This window comes from Eucyclogobius newberryi, unplaced genomic scaffold (assembly GCF_026437365.1).
Source record: "Eucyclogobius newberryi isolate DKJ021-1_F unplaced genomic scaffold, fEucNew1.0.hap1 SCAF_21, whole genome shotgun sequence".
Taxonomy (NCBI): domain Eukaryota; kingdom Metazoa; phylum Chordata; class Actinopteri; order Gobiiformes; family Gobiidae; genus Eucyclogobius; species Eucyclogobius newberryi.
Genome location: NW_027315846.1, coordinates 5,726,577 through 5,744,084, shown reverse-complemented (window position 1 = coordinate 5,744,084; position 17,508 = coordinate 5,726,577). Strand labels below are relative to the sequence as shown.

Below are 17,508 nucleotides of genomic sequence, written 5' to 3'. Positions count from 1 at the left end.
TTTTGTTTGCATCCCAAAATCTTTAAGCACATTAGTTGAAGCTTACTTTAAATATGGTATGTATAGCGTCTCCATTTCATGACTCAATTTGGTAAATAATCTGATCCCTTGATACCACAAATAACACAATAACAGTTCTACTATATACATTTACTAGATTTGACTTGAATTATTCATTCAGAAGTCAAATATGTTATTTCAAATGTATATAATTTTCTTTTAAGCATATATTTTGTCCCTACGCCCATAGAATCCAAAATGTACAACGTTCCAAGATCCTTAATTGTGATGCTATTTTAAAATCGATAAGGTCAATATTGTACAGCTTACTTTGTTTGTACATATATAGAGTCCCAGTATTAGAGGAGAGCGTTGTCGGTAGTATTTAAATCGCAGTCTTACCTTCGAGTTTGTACGACAGCAAGCAGAGCGGAGACTGTGCCATGATCTTGTAATGCGCCATGTAACTGGGGACATCCGCTGTGTTGTTGCCGCCGGAAACCGACCCTTCCCAGCTGTAAATGTTGCTGTTGACTTTTGCCGACGCCTCAGCCAGTCCCAGCAGGGGGAGCGAGAGATCCCAGGATGGCGGTATCGTGAAAGGGGGCGGTTTTACCGTCAGAGGGGGCAAGTAAAGGCCGATCCTTGATAAATCGATCGCAGGGAAGGTCACTTCATCGGGGAAGTCCAGCTCCTCCGACGTTTTGCCTCCGAGTGGAAGAGGAAGCGAGAAGCGCAGCCTGTCTTTGTTGAACTGGTATTGGAACAGTCCATCGCTGTAGCGTAAAATGAGAGAAAAATCTTTTAATCATCTACAATTTTCATGATATTTAATAATGCAAAAAGCTAAAGAGGCAATTCAATATTTCATTTAAGTTGTTTTTACTTATTCGGTTTAGATCAGTGGCTCTCAAAGTTTTCCCTCCTCCTAAGATAATGTAACACCCCTTCTTGTGCGGGTGTACGTTTATCGTGGGTGTAGGAATAATACCAGGAGAAGGACAGCTCCTCGGGACAGCTTTTATTTCAGCTCTCAACTTTACAGGCAACACGTGAACAACAACTCGAGACCGAACTCTCTTCTTCCTCTCTACCCACGTGACCACCCGTGAGCCATATCCTTCCGCCCCACAAATATTTCCATCCAACTTGAACACAATCTAAATCATCTTACAATAATACTGATACTGAAGATACTACAAGATCTAAACCTAGACAATATCAAGCCAAAATGATGGCTAAACCAGGTCTTAAATATGACTAAATGGTAGATAATATAGTTCTAAATAATAATGAACACAAATGAGGACAAAAACGTTAAATATTTGACCCTAAAACATACTCAAACTGCAGAGTCCTTATAGCTTATGTATCTCCGTGGAGACAAGCAAGTGACTTGACCAGGCCAAGTTACAGGTCAGATCTGTGGCGAAGTGATCCCGTTCACGGAAAATAACACACGTTTTCATGGTATTATTGGGCACAGAAAAATATAACCGTAATGAAAATAACGTTTGATTTTGTTTTTAATGCCATATACTGAAGAACGTTACAGGCAAAGCATCTCCGTGGAGTCAAGGCGGTGCCAGACACCCACCATTTGACTTGGTTTGGTCCCGTTAGTCCCAGTGAGGGGTTAGGGTCAGGTTTTGAGTTGCCGTGGTGGTGTGTGTGCAGCGCAGTGCGGTAAAGGTGTTTACTCACTACTGGAAGAACAGCTTCTCGGGCAAAGGCGGCAGGGTGAGGTCAGAGATGCTCCTCTTGCTCCGAAGGTTTTCCAGATGTGGGAATTGTGCTGTTAGTTTGTCCACCCAGATGTTCACTGCCTGCAAGGAGATATTACATAACTATAAATATATACATAAATGAATAAACAAATTGGCTAAATTAAGTGCACAGAATATTTGTGATATACAGCAACTGGTGATGTGGTTAAATTTGTGCTGCCATTTTTGGACTTTCTGAACCCAAAACGCAAATTCCATGGACTGAGCCAGGACTAAACCAGCATTAAAAACAGGTTCAGTCCCGGGACTGACCCGGGACTGAACCGGGACTGACCCGGGACTGAACCGGGACTGGACCAAGTCTAAACCTGGACTAAACCAGCAGTGCATCAGGACGAGAGATTTTTCCAGGTTCACTTAAAGTTGGAACACCTGATTTTCAAACTGTTTGTTAAAGTCGTTTCTAGCGCCCACAAACACTTTGGCGCATCACAAGCGTTCACATTTTAATTTCCAGGTAAACACACAGCTTTAGGACACGAATGGAAGCAATTAAGACCGCCAACAAGAACGATTATTATGTTCAATCGATAATCACAATTACTCAGGAATTACATGAACTATCTATCGTCATTAAAAAAATCACTTCAATTATAAAGTGCTTTTTTAACTGGCTACTTATGTCACATTTTTTTTTTATTCTGAACGTTTTAATTCTTAAAGCTGGTCACTAACTAGAGGATTAGTTTCATCATTTTTAAAAAGTAAAAGAAATAAAGAAAATTAACGATTTCACTGTTTATGTCATGGTTTCTCAGTAATCGTGAAAAATCTCTAAAAATCATATAGTATCATCCTTAACTCCAACACACTGGTAACACTTCAGCAGATTCTCATCCCAATCAATCATGAATCATACAGAAGAGTCACGTAAAACTACAAACTATTCACATCCATCCATCCATACAAACTATGGATGGATGGATGGATGGAGGACACCGTTCCGAACTTGCCTCCAGCACTTTGGTTACGATGTGCCTCAGTTTCATGTCGGTTTTGGCCACTCTTTGGTCCAACATGTCGTCCAGGAGCTGCTGCAGCTGCCAGTGCTGATCCTCCGCCGTCGGGATCAGCTTCTGGATCTCCGAATTTGCATCCGTCTTCAGCTCAATCACGATTTTGTCATCGTCTATGAAGGGAATACCAAATATTAACTTTACTTAAATGTATTAAAACTGTACTTTGATATAACAAGGGAATACCAACTATATTAACTTTGGATTGTATTAATTTTAGTAATTCTAGGTTGTGCTGAAACTGGCCTCACACAGACCACATTCCTAGATAAGGAGAAAGTTGCAGACCCAAGCCCAAGGCCCAAGGACAGGCAAATGGAAGAATACTGAGAGAAGAGGTCAACATTCATATGACGCCCCATATGAAAATGTATAAGTTGTTTGAGCGCACAGGGAAAGGGCACAATTCTGGAACGCCCGTGTGAGTCGCCGTCACATTCGACTAGGGACAGAGTTGGTAAGCGCTCTGTTATCTGTATTAGAATTGTACATGGCAGGGACTAAACATTTGATTCATTTGAACTGTTTTTGAGTCTTGCCCTTTCTTTCATAAACGAGCACGCCAACATCTACGAAGTGGGAGAAACCAAACGGAACGTCAACAAAGGACATGGTGGCGGTGAGTCGTTGCGAAATCGCCGTAAGTTACCGTATCTGAGTGAGACTTTCTGCTGGTAGAGCGTCCCTGGGAGGTTTGCGATCGTTTCCACGTCGACGGTGATAATGTCGTCTATGTTTAAAGTGGAAGTTATGGAAGCGTCTGCATTCAAAGAGGGAAGTGTCATCTGGAGCTGGAGCACGGCGTCCTTCATCATTTCAAGTCTGCGACACATAAACAAGCCCGTCATTGCAAAAAAGTGCGATATGTTGCAGCAGAAAATATCGAGGTAGAAGATAATATTAGCAGAAACACATTTGAACTACATTGTAAAGATAGAACGTTCCTGCAATCATATATCGGCACAATAAGTATCAAAAGAGTTGTAAACATATCATTATTCTACCTTCTGCGGAAAAAATGTAACTCAAATTTTTAACAGGTATCGCACTACTGCAAATACAATGTACAGATAGTAAATATTAAGACTAAAAATAAATTGTATTGTTTATTTATAAGTCATATCGAGACAAATCTGGACAACTTCTAAGTAAAAAATCTGATATGTAAAAAAAGAACTATCAACAATAGACACAAGCGTTCGATTAATTTGCAGTCTCACTTTTCATTCCCACTTATAATAAATAAATTAAATACAAATATGACATAATTGTTGTACACATTAACACTTTACTATTAGTTTTGTTGCTTCAGAATGGTAAAAAAAGGCAAAGAGAAAAGATGTTTGTTTGCTTTGTTTCAGTGCAGCCAACATGAATGACAAGGTACATTTACTTATAATACTTATACTTATAATAACTTCTTTAAAATCGGACTTATTTTAAAGAAGTTATTATTACTTATAATGATGATAATAATAATAATGATAATAATAAATCAAAATAATGATGATAATAATAAATCCTATAAGATTTCATTTATTTATTTAAGATTTCATGTCAAAAGTCTCACAATAATTTTGTGGCGTGTCAAAATGTATTACATTTTTTTTAATCATTTAATCAACTAAAGAAACAAAGAGGACTACATAGACCATGATCCTTTGCTACATTTCAGTGCAGACAACATGAAGAAAGAACTGTTTTTGAGCACTTTTATGTATTGTACTGTGACGTATTTTCAAAGGGAAAGTAGTATTTTCCTATTAACTCACCACAATATCATCCTCTATTTGATTCAGTCTTTTTGTTCCCTGGTCTAGTCCTGTTTGCTCTGTTTGGTTTATTTATTGTTAATACAAAAAGAACGTTGAAAAAGACGCCCTCTCCGTACCGCGTGCGAGCGACGAGAGAAAGCTGAGGGATGTTTTTGTTGGTCACGTCGACGGTGATTCCTCTCATTCCTGGCGCCGCCGAGTCGCCGCTGGTCAGAGCGAACTTGATGCCGGCCTCGATGTCGTAGTCCGGGATGTTGAACTCCGTCATCACCGTGTTTTTGTCCCAGTTGTATTTGAGAGCGGCCGCTAGCTCCGCTGAGTCTACACCTGGAAACAAAAGCATTTGTACAACTCGGAGTGACGTTTGATCACTAAACTGCGAGCGGTGTTGTGTTTGTTACGGGTGCGTACCTATGTTCCCCGGTACCTATGTTCCCCCTTTTCAATGAACGAGAGAACTACGCTAATACTAGGATAGGCTACTGGTTCAGGTTCCACATCCCCAGTAATTATGCATGAATGTATCGTTGTACAGCATAAAATATAGCAGCATGTAAACCAAACCCTAACCCAGGTACCGGGGAACATAGGTACCGGGGGAACATAGGTACCAAGGAACATAGGTACAGGGGAACATAGGTACCGGAGAACATAGGTACCGGGGCAACATAGGTACCGGGGGAACATAGGTACAGGGGGAACATAGGTGCAGGGAACATAGGTCTCGGGGAACATAGGTACCGGGGGAAAATAGGTACAGGGGGAACATAGGTGCAGGGAACATAGGTCTCGGGGAACATAGGTACCGGGGGAAAATAGGTACCGGGGAACATGGGTACAGGGGAACATAGGTCCCGGGGAACACAGGTACCGGGGAACACAGGTCCCGGGGAACACAGGTCCCGGGGAACACAGGTCCCGGGGAACATAGGTTTCCCCATAGCTACCGGGGAACATGGGTACCGGGGAACATAGGTCCCGGGGAACACAGGTACCGGGGAACACAGGTCCCGGGGAACATAGGTACCGGGGAACACAGGTCCCGGGGAACACAGGTCCCGGGGAACACAGGTCCCGGGGAACATAGGTCCCGGGGAACATAGGTCCCGGGTCTGTTACCTTCAGCTTTAAGGGAGAGCTTCAGAGCTGTTACTCGGTCTTGGCCGTCTTTGAGCGTTTCACGACTCAAAGAAGCAACATATTCAGACACTTCCCCCGTGGGCTGGATTTCAAGCGCAAATCTGAACAGAAAAGCAAAGAATTTGAAAAGATTAGCGATCATTTTAGTGGTCGATAAGTCAAACGATTATTTGTATTGCACAATCCAGACTTTTTAAATGCATTTTCAACAAAATGAAGGTTGAAACATGGCGACTGAAGGCTTCTTAATAGAGACGATCTATGAGTGAAATGTGTATAATTGATGAAAAGCAAAAAATTGCTTAATATTTTTTCACATTTTGATTTAAAGACGCCGTTGTCTCTGTTATAAAACGTAATTTGACATGTGATTTAGAGTGTGTGAAGCCCAGATAACGATGATCAAACTACTATTAAGAGTAATAGTCAGCTACTGCCTCTATTCCGATTAATCATTGCACCCTGAAGAAACGTGAGTATATTAATCAAAATAAATAAATAAAATAAATAAAATAAATAAAATAAATAAAATAAATAAAATAAATAAAATAAATAAAATAAATAAAATAAATAAAATAAATGTTGAAAACTACATAATTGGGCACATAATTTAGTTTGAAATACTAGTACTAATTCTAGTATTACCGCAAACCTTTTAAAGGAACAATTAAAGAAAATGTATACATAAAACTTAGGGCCTGTCTTCACCTGCTTTCTCCGGTCAGTGGATAATACGGCACGTGCTCGGTGGAGGTGGCGTTGGAGTACCGCGTCACGGTGCAGAGGTTGAGTCCAGTGATGAGCGGCTGACAGTGGGTGGAGTCGGTCCTGTCCTCCACTAGAGACGGGACGATCTTAGCCTGACCCGCCGAGATGGACAGCACTTTGTTACTGGAAGTACAGCGCCATGAATAATGGCGGCTGAATTACAAGTACTGCAGTAAATATGTTAAACCAGGTCTAAAGTGAGACTAAACCAGGTCTAAAGTGAGACTAAACCAGATCTAAAGTGAGACTAAAGTGAGACTAAACCAGATCTAAAGTGAGACTAAAGTGAGACTAAACCAGATCTAAAGTGAGACTAAACCAGATCTAAAGTGAGACTAAACCAGATCTAAAGTGAGACTAAACCAAATCTAAAGTGAGACTAAACCAGATCTAAAGTGAGACTAAACCAGATCTAAAGTGAGACTAAACCAGATCTAAAGTGAGACTAAACCAAATCTAAAGTGAGACTAAACCAGATCTAAAGTGAGACTAAAGTGAGACTAAACCAGGTCTAAAGTGAGACTAAACCAGGCCTAAAGTGAGACTAAACCAGATCTAAAGTGAGACTAAACCAGATCTAAAGTGAGACTAAACCAGGTCTAAAGTGAGACTAAACCAGATCTAAAGTGAGACTAAACCAGATCTAAAGTGAGACTAAACCAGATCTAAAGTGAGACTAAACCAGGTCTAAAGTGAGACTAAACCAGATCTAAAGTGAGACTAAACCAGATCTAAAGTGAGACTAAACCAGATCTAAAGTGAGACTAAACCAGGTCTAAAGTGAGACTAAACCAGGTCTAAAATGAGACTAAACCAGATCTGAAGTGAGACTAAACCAGGTCTAAAGTGAGACTAAACCAGGCCTAAAGTGAGACTAAACCAGATCTAAAGTGAGACTAAACCAGATCTGAGACTAAACCAGATCTAAAGTGAGACTAAACCAGTCCTTAAAGGCGGTATGGACGATTTTTCGGCGATTTGAGAACGCAGGTGGAAGTGCTCATGCCACTCCCCCGTGTGGACTGATACAACACACACGTGCGTTTGTTTATTAGCGCAACGGAGCGCATCGCATCTCTCGTCTCCCGTAGATTTCTGTCCATTTCTGCGTCAGCTCGAACTGTCTTTCTCCGTCTTCATTTTGTCCCGTACACTGAGGGAACTATATTATGATAGATCCATGCGCTTAGGCACGCGGAAACGTGGGGACGAGCCTGACGCAGCTGCAGGTGAGCGGTAGGTGCGTTTTATGATTGATACGTGGCAGGACAAATGATTTATCCACACCACGAGGAAATATGATAAAAAATTTGCTGAAAAAAATCGTCCATACCACCTTTAAGTGAGACTAAACCAGATCTAAAGTGAGACTAAACCAGATCTAAAGTGAGACTAAACCAGATCTTAAGTGAGACTAAACCAGGCCTAAAGTGAGACTAAACCAGATCTAAAGTGAGACTAAACCAGATCTAAAGTGAGACTAAACCAGGTCTAAAGTGAGACTAAACCATATCTAAAGTGAGACTAAACCAGGTCTAAAGTGAGACTAAACCATATCTAAAGTGAGACTAAACCAGGCCTAAAGTGAGACTAAACCAGATCTAAAGTGAGACTAAACCATATCTAAAGTGAGACTAAACCAGGTCTAAAGTGAGACTAAACCAGGCCTAAAGTGAGACTAAACCAGATCTAAAGTGAGACTAAACCAGATCTAAAGTGAGACTAAACCAGATCTAAAGTGAGACTAAACCAGGTCTTAAGTGAGACTAAACCAGGTCTAAAATGAGACTAAACCAGGTCTAAAATGAGACTAAACCAGGTCTAAAATGAGACAAAAACACAGATAAAGTCATTCTAAATCATGCTTAACCCAAAGGAGGACAAAAACATGACCCTATTCGTCTCCAGATAAAACACATTTTAGTGCATATCAAAGACTGACCTGACACTGAACAGTTGTGTGTTGTCCGTTGGCGCGGGGACGGCGAATTTGATCTGGTTTCTGTCCCGGTGGATTTTGGCGTCGATGGAGCTCTGGTGGAACAAAGTCGTGTGCATCTGGAGTCCGGCATCTACGAAATCTGGCATGTGCACGCCCATGTTTGTGACGAACTCGACCCCGACGGACGGCGTGAAGGACAGAGACACCTACAACACACACCAGCAAGTCATTAAAAACAAAACGACTTAAACTTAGTGCCGCAACAAACGTGACGAGTCGACTGTAAAAAATGATCGTAGTTGTATATCGATTATTGTCACCGTTCATTATCTGGACTGCACATATTCTAAAGCAGCAACATTATGAAATAAAAATGTCCAAAAATAATTCAAACAACAACAATGGTTTATGATTTTCTTCTATAATACACTTTATCAATAATTATTCTCTATCTAGACAACGTCAGTCGTCATATTTCAACCTTTATTTGGTTGATAATGTGTTTTAAAAGTCTCAATGTGCAATAGAAATAATAATTTGACTTGTCGACTATTGAATAAATAATTGTTAGTGACAGCTTTGATTGCATTTTATTTGAGTTCGGTTTGTTTACAGATATTTAAACTGCCTTCGAAGTATTATTCCAAGCCAAATTACCCGTGGGACAAGCACTTTTCCGATCACGCTTCCCCTGGCAGATTACGCTCAAGACAATCTGCCATTTTGGTGAAAATCGGTTGAAATCGACATTATTAAATTTGGTCATTTTCTCTCAAATGTGCAGAATGTGTGCACGGATGTCTTGGTTTGGGGTTCAGGTGCTGCAGGAAGCGTCTGACCACAGGTTTTGACCACAGGTGTTGACCACAGGTGTTGACCACAGGTGTTGACCACAGGTGTTGACCACAGATTTGACCACAAAAGTGCAGAAATGTGGCTTTGTGTCTGGGAAATCACACTGCGCGTTTCTGTCTCCGTTTGAGCTCATTTTCGACCCTTTTGATTGCATTTTTCGCGTACTTTGGGGGCAGCAGTTGCGACGCAATCCATTTTTTTGTCGTATCTCTCGCCTCTACATTCATCGTGACCAAATAAACGTTATGACAAACTCTCCAACGCGTCAGAAAAATGTTACGCCAAGTCGAAATATGTCTAGGTGACAACATTATTAGTATTAGGCTACCCCAGATAAATCTGGGGTAGCCTAAAGTCTGTTTGCTGTAACCCGAGTCAACATTTTTCATCTGGCTCGGTCGGTAGGCAAATTCTTATTTTTTTTACTTTGAAGGCCAAAAAAAAGATCCAAATTTAGCCATTTTTTGAGTCGGAGTGACCACCAGGGGTCAGGCTTCAACAGTCAATGACGAAAAACGTCTGTATCAACCCGATCGGGAGACTAAATCTCACGATTTTAAGATATTTTAATCAACCTTTTGTACGCCGCTATCCTTTATTTTGGTAGCTAAGGCGAGCGGGGGGAACATGCGGGGGACACAGGCGCCGCCATGTTTGTTGTGATGACGCTGCTGGGCGTGTTTCAATCCCAGAATGCATTTGCGTAAGTCAAATTTCACACCCTGACAGAGAAACACATGTCCTATGGAAAATTCAGTGGCGCCGACAGAGGCAAATCACCTAGTGAAAAGTAATATGACGACTCCTATGTGCGGTTTGTTACAGATGCATGTGGAGGAGTGAAAATAAAATTGCACATGTGTTACGCGATGCGTTATCAGTCCTTTGAGATGAAAGATAGGTGTATCAACGTGATAAAAATATTTGACATGGCGGTTTAGGAAAGACCGGTCGGTGAGTCAGCGAAATAATTGAATAATAAAAGATTTTGACGTTTTTTCAACAAAATGCTGATATTTTTTTTCCAGTCGGCTAGTTTCATAGCGGGTCGGTCGGGTTACGGCAAACAGACATATTATTTTGCCTAGCCTTACGAGCAGTTATTTCCGCTACTTGCAGGTGTTTTTGCTCCGCACAGACGCACCAATAGCACAATGAAAGAGTAGAATGAGATGTTACTATAGATGGGGGGTAGGTGAGGCTTCCTTTGGCTCCGGGGGCGACGACACCGGCGAGCGAGAACTTCAGAGGCATCCCGGCGAGCGTGGGCAGAGAGAAACCGTTCTCCAGGAAGATGTAGTGAGCGAAAACATCGATGCCTTGGTTCAAATGACGCTCAACTAGATAAAGTAGACCCTGAGCGGAAAAACGGAAGAAACTGTTTTAATAATGTAAAATTAATCCGGAAAAAATGCAATTCTTTGAATAAATGATAAAGTTGCTATTCAAATTTTGCATAGCTTTAAAACAACTTTCATAAATGACGTTTTCAAATGTTTGATTTATTTCCTAGCTCGAATCGCACTTCAAAATCTGGCCAAGGAGGTGAAATGTGTAATTAAAATTGCTTAAATTACTGGCAAGTGCATTTAATGGATAACAATGTAATCGTAAAAACTAATAATCGTGATTATTTGAGAAGCGAAATCATGTAATTTCTTTTCAATTTAAATGTTTTTATGTGGCTGTTTATATCACAATAGCTTTACTTTTGCCTTCAGAAAGTTTGAGTTCATAAAGCTGGTCAAATAAATAAATAAAATAAATAAAATAAATAAAATAAATAAAATAAATAAAATAAATAAAATAAAATACAATACAATAAAACACAATAAATACAATAAAACGAATACAATAACATAAATAAAATAAATAGAAATAGAATAATTGAATAATAACAATAGAAAACATTTGATAAATTTGATGAATGAAATTAATGAAACTTAAATAACTTAAATAAATAAACTAACTAAATATGTTATGATCTCGACATAAAACATTATTTTTGCTAAAAATTGTCGGGAATAACATTTACTTTGAAATAAGCTCTGTATACCTTTTCTTAACAGTGCATTTGGTTAAAAGAAAAGTCCTGGATGCAGCGCTTCACTTACAGGGCTGGACATGTGCTGGTACATCGACAGTGTCTTCAAAACCTCTCTGATCTGGCTGCTTTTCATGTATCCCATCTCTCTGCCGAGAAGATCCAAGTACGCCACGGCCTCCGGAACGTTGGACGAGCGCAGATCCTCCATCAGCTTCCGGAAGCCGTCGGACAATCCCCTCACCAGGTCGTCCGGGGCCTGATTGACGGGAAATATGAGCAAAAGTTAAACAGTTTAAACTTGATGTGGGTCGTTTTGACTCGCTAGTACATGATTATTACATTTACATTGTTCACTTTTGTTGAAGATTTAATTGAACTACAACGATTAATTGACTAATCGTGACCGGTCATTCAACAATATAAAGTAATCGTAGTTGTATTTTGATAATCGTTATTGTGACCTGGACTATACAGACTCTAAAACGCACACAAAAAGACACTGGCATTATAAAATCTAAATGTTAAAAAGAGTAGATTTTAAAAAATATATAAATTAGAAATAGTCCATCTAGAAGCCTTAAATCAGCACATTTCAACTTGTATTTGGTTGATAATTTATTTAAAATGTACAATGAAAATAATAGTTTGACTTGTTGACTTTGATAATAATTGTTAGTGACAGTACTTTTATTTCTCCTTGAGTAATTTTGAAAGTTTTATGTTGTATTAAATTATTTGAACATTTGTGCTTCAGACAGTGTCTATTCCAGACTTTACTTGATAGTTGTTTATTTGGTTCACAACTTTTTACTTCTATTTGAGTACTCGTTTACCCACCTCTTGTCAAGATGTATTGATTATTTGATTTGTATGTCAAGAGATGTATGTGGAAATAAAATATGAGAACCTCAGCACTCTCTTGCACATTTAAGGACTTTTCAGATATATTTTTTTGCGTTAAAAAAGCTATAAAACATCCCATTTGGTTTTGCATTTCAGACATCACATCAAACTGCAAAAAACAATTACAGAAAGACAAGTGTGCAACTCCTGTTTGTTCTCTTAAAGCCCTAATAATATGATTTCATTTAAATACTGTATAAATATCTGGGCAATTATCAGTATTACAGTATAGTATAGTAAAAACAACTACTACATATAGCTAAAATGTAGTAACAAATGTAGTAAAAGACACAAATATAGACAAAAAGAAGATAAGTTGAAGCCATACATATTAAAAGAAAGTGCGTAGTGTATATTTATAAGTGACATGAGGTTATGCTGTACCTGTCTCTTCGTGCGTCCGTTTGCAGAGCTGAGGCTTGAGATCAGGTTTGTGAGTTTGAAAAACGACTCGGGAACAAAACCCTTTTCCCCAAATAGAGCTTTGATGGCAGGCTCGAACCCGCCGCCTTCCAACGTCAGCTGAGAACAGACGAGAATCCTGCGTTATGCACCACACGCCATGACGACGCGTTATTTACCATGATGACGCCACGCGATACAGACACCAACAGCAATGTGAAGTGGGAGGAATACAAGATTTTTACTATTTAACTTAATTATTGATATATATAAATAGAATCACTATGAGGAGTTTGGAAATTACAATCACTAATTAAAGCCGCAAGCGGCATCCAACGGCCCTCGCGGGCCGCCGGCCTTCCGACTCTGCTCTCTGCATTTTACAGAGATGGCGCTAACGCAATTATCTAAGAACTAAGACAGTGACACATTGGACATGTGGACAACCAGTGCAAATGAACACAAATGTCGGTCAAATATGCAGCTCCAGCGCACAGAGACCGTGACACTTGGAATAAAAATATGGATAACTTTTGATGCTCCGCTTGTGTAGATTATTTTCCCCAAATATGAGCTTGATCGAGCTATTGCCCACAGAGGAGTTCATTAAAGTGTGAAGCATAAATGTGAACATTTCAAGGATTTGGCGTTTTTCCCATTTGTGACATATATTTGCGGGTCCGCCACACAGAGACCGTAGCACTTAAAATCAAAATATGGATAACTTTTGATGCCCCATTTGTGTAGATGATTTCCCCAAATATGAGCTTGATCGGGCAATCGCCCTGGGAGGAGTTGGTTAAAGTGTGAAGCGTGAAAACGTGGTCATTTTAGAGATTTCGCTGTTTTCCCATTTGTGACATATATTTGCGGGTCCGCCACACAGAGACCGTAGCACTTAGAATCAAAAATATGGATAACTTTTGATGCCCCGCTTGTGTAGATGATTGATGATTTTCCCCAAATATGAGTTTGATCGGACAATCGCCCTAGGAGGAGTTTGTTAAAGTGTGAAGCGTAAAAATGTGGTGATTTGAGCGATGTTGCGGTTTTCCCATAGGGATAACATGGGAGGTTTCTGTCATCGCTACGACTACGCCGTAAAAAATAAGGCATTTGTCTGATTGGCTTTTTTGATCGGGACGCCAAAATAGAATTTTGGGTAAAGTGTAGAACATTTTGGTAAAACTAATTTTTGACCTTCAATGTTAATTTAAAGGTCACTCTGTAGGGGGCGCTATCGCGCCCATTTCAATTTTGTCATCATAAACTGGTCCAAACTAGAAAGTTTAAGAACTGATTCAAATTTGGTCCTAATCGGACTCTTTTTGATTAAATGGGAGCAATTTTTAGATCTGCAATATTCCAAAATAAGTTGTCCAACTTTGCGGCTGCGCCGCACACAGACCGTAAAAGGTATCTCAAAAAATTGAATAACTTTAGATGCCCCACTTGTTCAGAGGACGTACGCCGATTTTGAAGTCGGTGGGCAAAACGCCCTAGGAGGAGTTCGTCAAAGTTTGACGTGAACAAAATGGCTAACACAGCGTGTTTTCATTTTCAAAGGAAGATGGCAGCCATAGGGTAAGTCTGGGGGCGTGGCCACAATGATTTTTTTTTTTTGTCCTCACGAGAGGAATGCGTGTCCCGAATTTCGTAGCTTTACGACAAAGTTGACCTCGGGGCGTCTCCCATAGGCGCAATGTATTTTGACTTTTGTCGGTGGCGCTGTCGCGCCATTTTTTAACGAAAAAAAAAATGGCCCAGAAAAAACAAAATTTTTCGCCGATTTTGAATTTTGGGCAAAGTTTGGTGAGTTTTTGAGCATGTTCAGGGGGTCAAATTAGAGTTCAAAGCGCTGAAGAAGAACAAGAAAAATTAAAGCCGCAAGCGGCATCCAACGGCCCTCGCGGGCCGCCGGCCTTCCGACTCTGCGCTTTTGACTTGATAAAGATGGCGCCCTTATTGTGTCTTGAATAAAAAAAGAACTTGACAGACGGCGACACATTGGACATGGCCAATCCAGTGCAAATGAACACAAGTGTCAGTCAAATTTGCTGCGCCGCCGCACAGAGACCGTGACACTTGGAATAAAAATATGGATACCTTTTGATGCCCCGCTTGTGTAGATGATTTTTCCCAAAGTAAAGCTTGATCGAGCTATTGCCCACGGAGGAGTTTGTTAAAGTGTGAAGCGTAAATGTGAACATTTCAAGGATTTGGCGTTTTTCCCATTTGTGACAGTATATTTGCAGCTCCACGGCACAGAGACCGTACCACTTAAAATCAAAATATGGATAACTTTTGATGCCCCGTTTGTGTAGATGATTTTCCCCAAATATGAGCTTGATCGGGCAATCGCCCTAGGAGGAGTTCGTTAAAGTGTGAAGCGTAAAAATGTGGTGATTTTAGAGATTTCGCTGTTTTCCCATTTCTGACATATATTTGCGGGTCCGCCACACAGAGACCGTAGCACTTAGAATCAAAATATGGGTAAGTTTTGATGCCCCGCTTGTGTAGATGATATTGTCCAAATATGAACTTGATCGGACAATCGCCCTAGGAGGAGTTCATTAAAGTGTGAAGCGTAAAAATGTGGTGATTTGAGCGATTCTACGATTTTCCCATAAGGATAACATGGGATGTTTCTGTCAACGCTACGGTTACGCCGTACAAAATATGACTTTGGCTCTCATACTTTTATGATCAGGATGGCAAATTAGAATTTTGTTCAAAATATCATGTCATTTGGAAAAACTCTATTGTTTATAGGCCACTCTGAAGGCCAAATAGTCAGAATTCTGGGAAACGTTTGCGGCTCCGTCGCACAAAGACCGTAAAAGTTATCCTTAAAATTTGGATAACTTTAGATACACCACTTGTCTAGAGGACGTACACCGATTTTGAGGTTGGTGGGCAAAACGCACTAGGAGGACTTCGTTAAAGTGTAAAACATAAAAATGTGGTAATTTGAGAGATTTTGTGGTTTTCCCATAGGGATAACATGGGAGGTTTCTGTCATCGCTACGACTACGGCGTAAAAATTTAGGCATTTTTGTGATTGGCTTTTGTGATCGGGACGGCAAAATAGAATTTTGGGTAAAGTTTAGACAATTTTGGTAAAACTAATTTTTGACCTTCAATGTTAATTTAAAGGTCACTCTGTAGGGGGCGCTATCACTGCCATTTCAATTTTGTCAGCCTAAACTGGTCCAAACTAGAAAGTTTAACAACTGATTCAAATTTGGTCCTAATCGGACTGGTTTTGATCAAATGGGAGCAATTTTTAGACCTGCAATATTCCAAAATAAGTTGTCCAACTTTGCGGCTGCGCCGCACACAGACCGTAAAAGGTATCTCAAAAAATTGAATAACTTTAGATGCCCCACTTGTCCAGAGGACGTACGCCGATTTTGAAGTCGGTGGGCAAAACGCCCTAGGAGGAGTTCGTCAAAGTTTGACGTAAACAAAATGGCTAACTCAGCTTGTTTACATTTTCAAAGGAAGATGGCGGCCATAGGGTAAGTTTGGGGGCGTGGCCACAATGTTTTTTTTTGTTTATCCTCACGAGAGGAATGTGTGTCCCGAATTTCGTAGCTTTACGCCAAAGTTGACCTCGGGGCGTCTCCCATAGGCGCAATGTATTTTGACTTTTGTCGGTGGCGCTGTCGCGCCATTTTTTAACGAAAAAAAAAATGGCCCAGAAAAAATAAAATTTTTCACCGATTCTGAATTTTGGGCAAAGTTTGGTGAGTTTTTGAGCATGTTCAGGGGGTCAAATTAGAGATCAAAGCGCTGAAGAAGAACAAGAAAAATAATAATAATAATAATAATAATAATATTTTTAGCAAAAACAATATAGCCGTTTTTACTATAACAACAAATTATACATCGTTTGAAAGCTCTAAGCCTTCCCGATGCCGCCATGGGGTGGAATCATCATTACGAGCGCTTACGCGCTCGTCACTCCCTATTCCGTCGGGATGCCCCGCCCACTCCCCATAGACTTCCATTGATTTGAGCAGATACAAGCATGGCCCATGCCTGCGGCATGGATTCTCGCGTACGGGACGATGTCAGGAGGGTTTTTGGAGGAATGCAGCGCTTCGCGCTGCTGTTGTCAACAATTAGTGAATGGGCTACGCCCATTCACTAATTGTTGACTATTTCTGTCATAGCAGGAGTAAGTATGCATGATCCATGCCTTCGGCATGGGCTAGTTCACTGTACTTGCCAGGGGCGACGGGGTACCAAACATGCGGGCTGCGCCCGCATGTTTGGTCGAACAGTTGCAACGCTGCCTTCGGCAGCGTTGCGGGAGCAATAGGCCCTCCGCCCTGCTGGGGCTCGGGCCTAATTAAAGCCGCAAGCGGCATCCAACGGCCCTCGCGGGCCGCCGGCCTTCCGACTCTGCTCTCTGCATTTTACAGAGATGGCGCTAACGCAATTATCTAAGAACTAAGACAGCGACACATTGGACATGTGGACAACCAGTGCAAATGAACACAAATGTCGGTCAAATATGCAGCTCCAGCGCACAGAGACCGTGACACTTGGAATAAAAATATGGATAACTTTTGATGCTCCGCTTGTGTAGATTATTTTTCCCAAATATGAGCTTGATCGAGCTATTGCCCACAGAGGAGTTCATTAAAGTGTGAAGCATAAATGTGAACATTTCAAGGATTTGGCGTTTTTCCCATTTGTGACAGTATATTTGCAGCTCCACGGCACAGAGACCGTAGCACTTAAAATCAAAATATGGATAACTTTTGATGCCCCATTTGTGTAGATGATTTCCCCAAATATGAGCTTGATCGGGCAATCGGCCTAGGAGGAGTTGGTGAAAGTGTGAAGCGTGAAAATGTGGTCA

General features: G+C 40.6%; 1 protein-coding gene across 1 annotated transcript in view; it reads right to left on the bottom strand.

Moving 5' to 3' along the window:
* Positions 1–17,508, bottom strand: part of apoba (apolipoprotein Ba) — a 67,095-nt gene that overhangs the window by 10,748 nt on the left and 38,839 nt on the right. The window contains exons 14-24 of the mRNA XM_072458258.1: positions 12,618–12,755; positions 11,408–11,586; positions 10,463–10,661; positions 8,429–8,634; positions 6,427–6,609; positions 5,698–5,819; positions 4,695–4,905; positions 3,453–3,625; positions 2,737–2,916; positions 1,705–1,822; positions 403–776 (exon numbers count right to left, since the gene is read on the bottom strand). Coding sequence (XP_072314359.1) covers positions 403–776; positions 1,705–1,822; positions 2,737–2,916; positions 3,453–3,625; positions 4,695–4,905; positions 5,698–5,819; positions 6,427–6,609; positions 8,429–8,634; positions 10,463–10,661; positions 11,408–11,586; positions 12,618–12,755 — 2,083 coding nt within the window. The remainder of the gene's footprint in view (positions 1–402; positions 777–1,704; positions 1,823–2,736; positions 2,917–3,452; positions 3,626–4,694; positions 4,906–5,697; positions 5,820–6,426; positions 6,610–8,428; positions 8,635–10,462; positions 10,662–11,407; positions 11,587–12,617; positions 12,756–17,508) is intronic.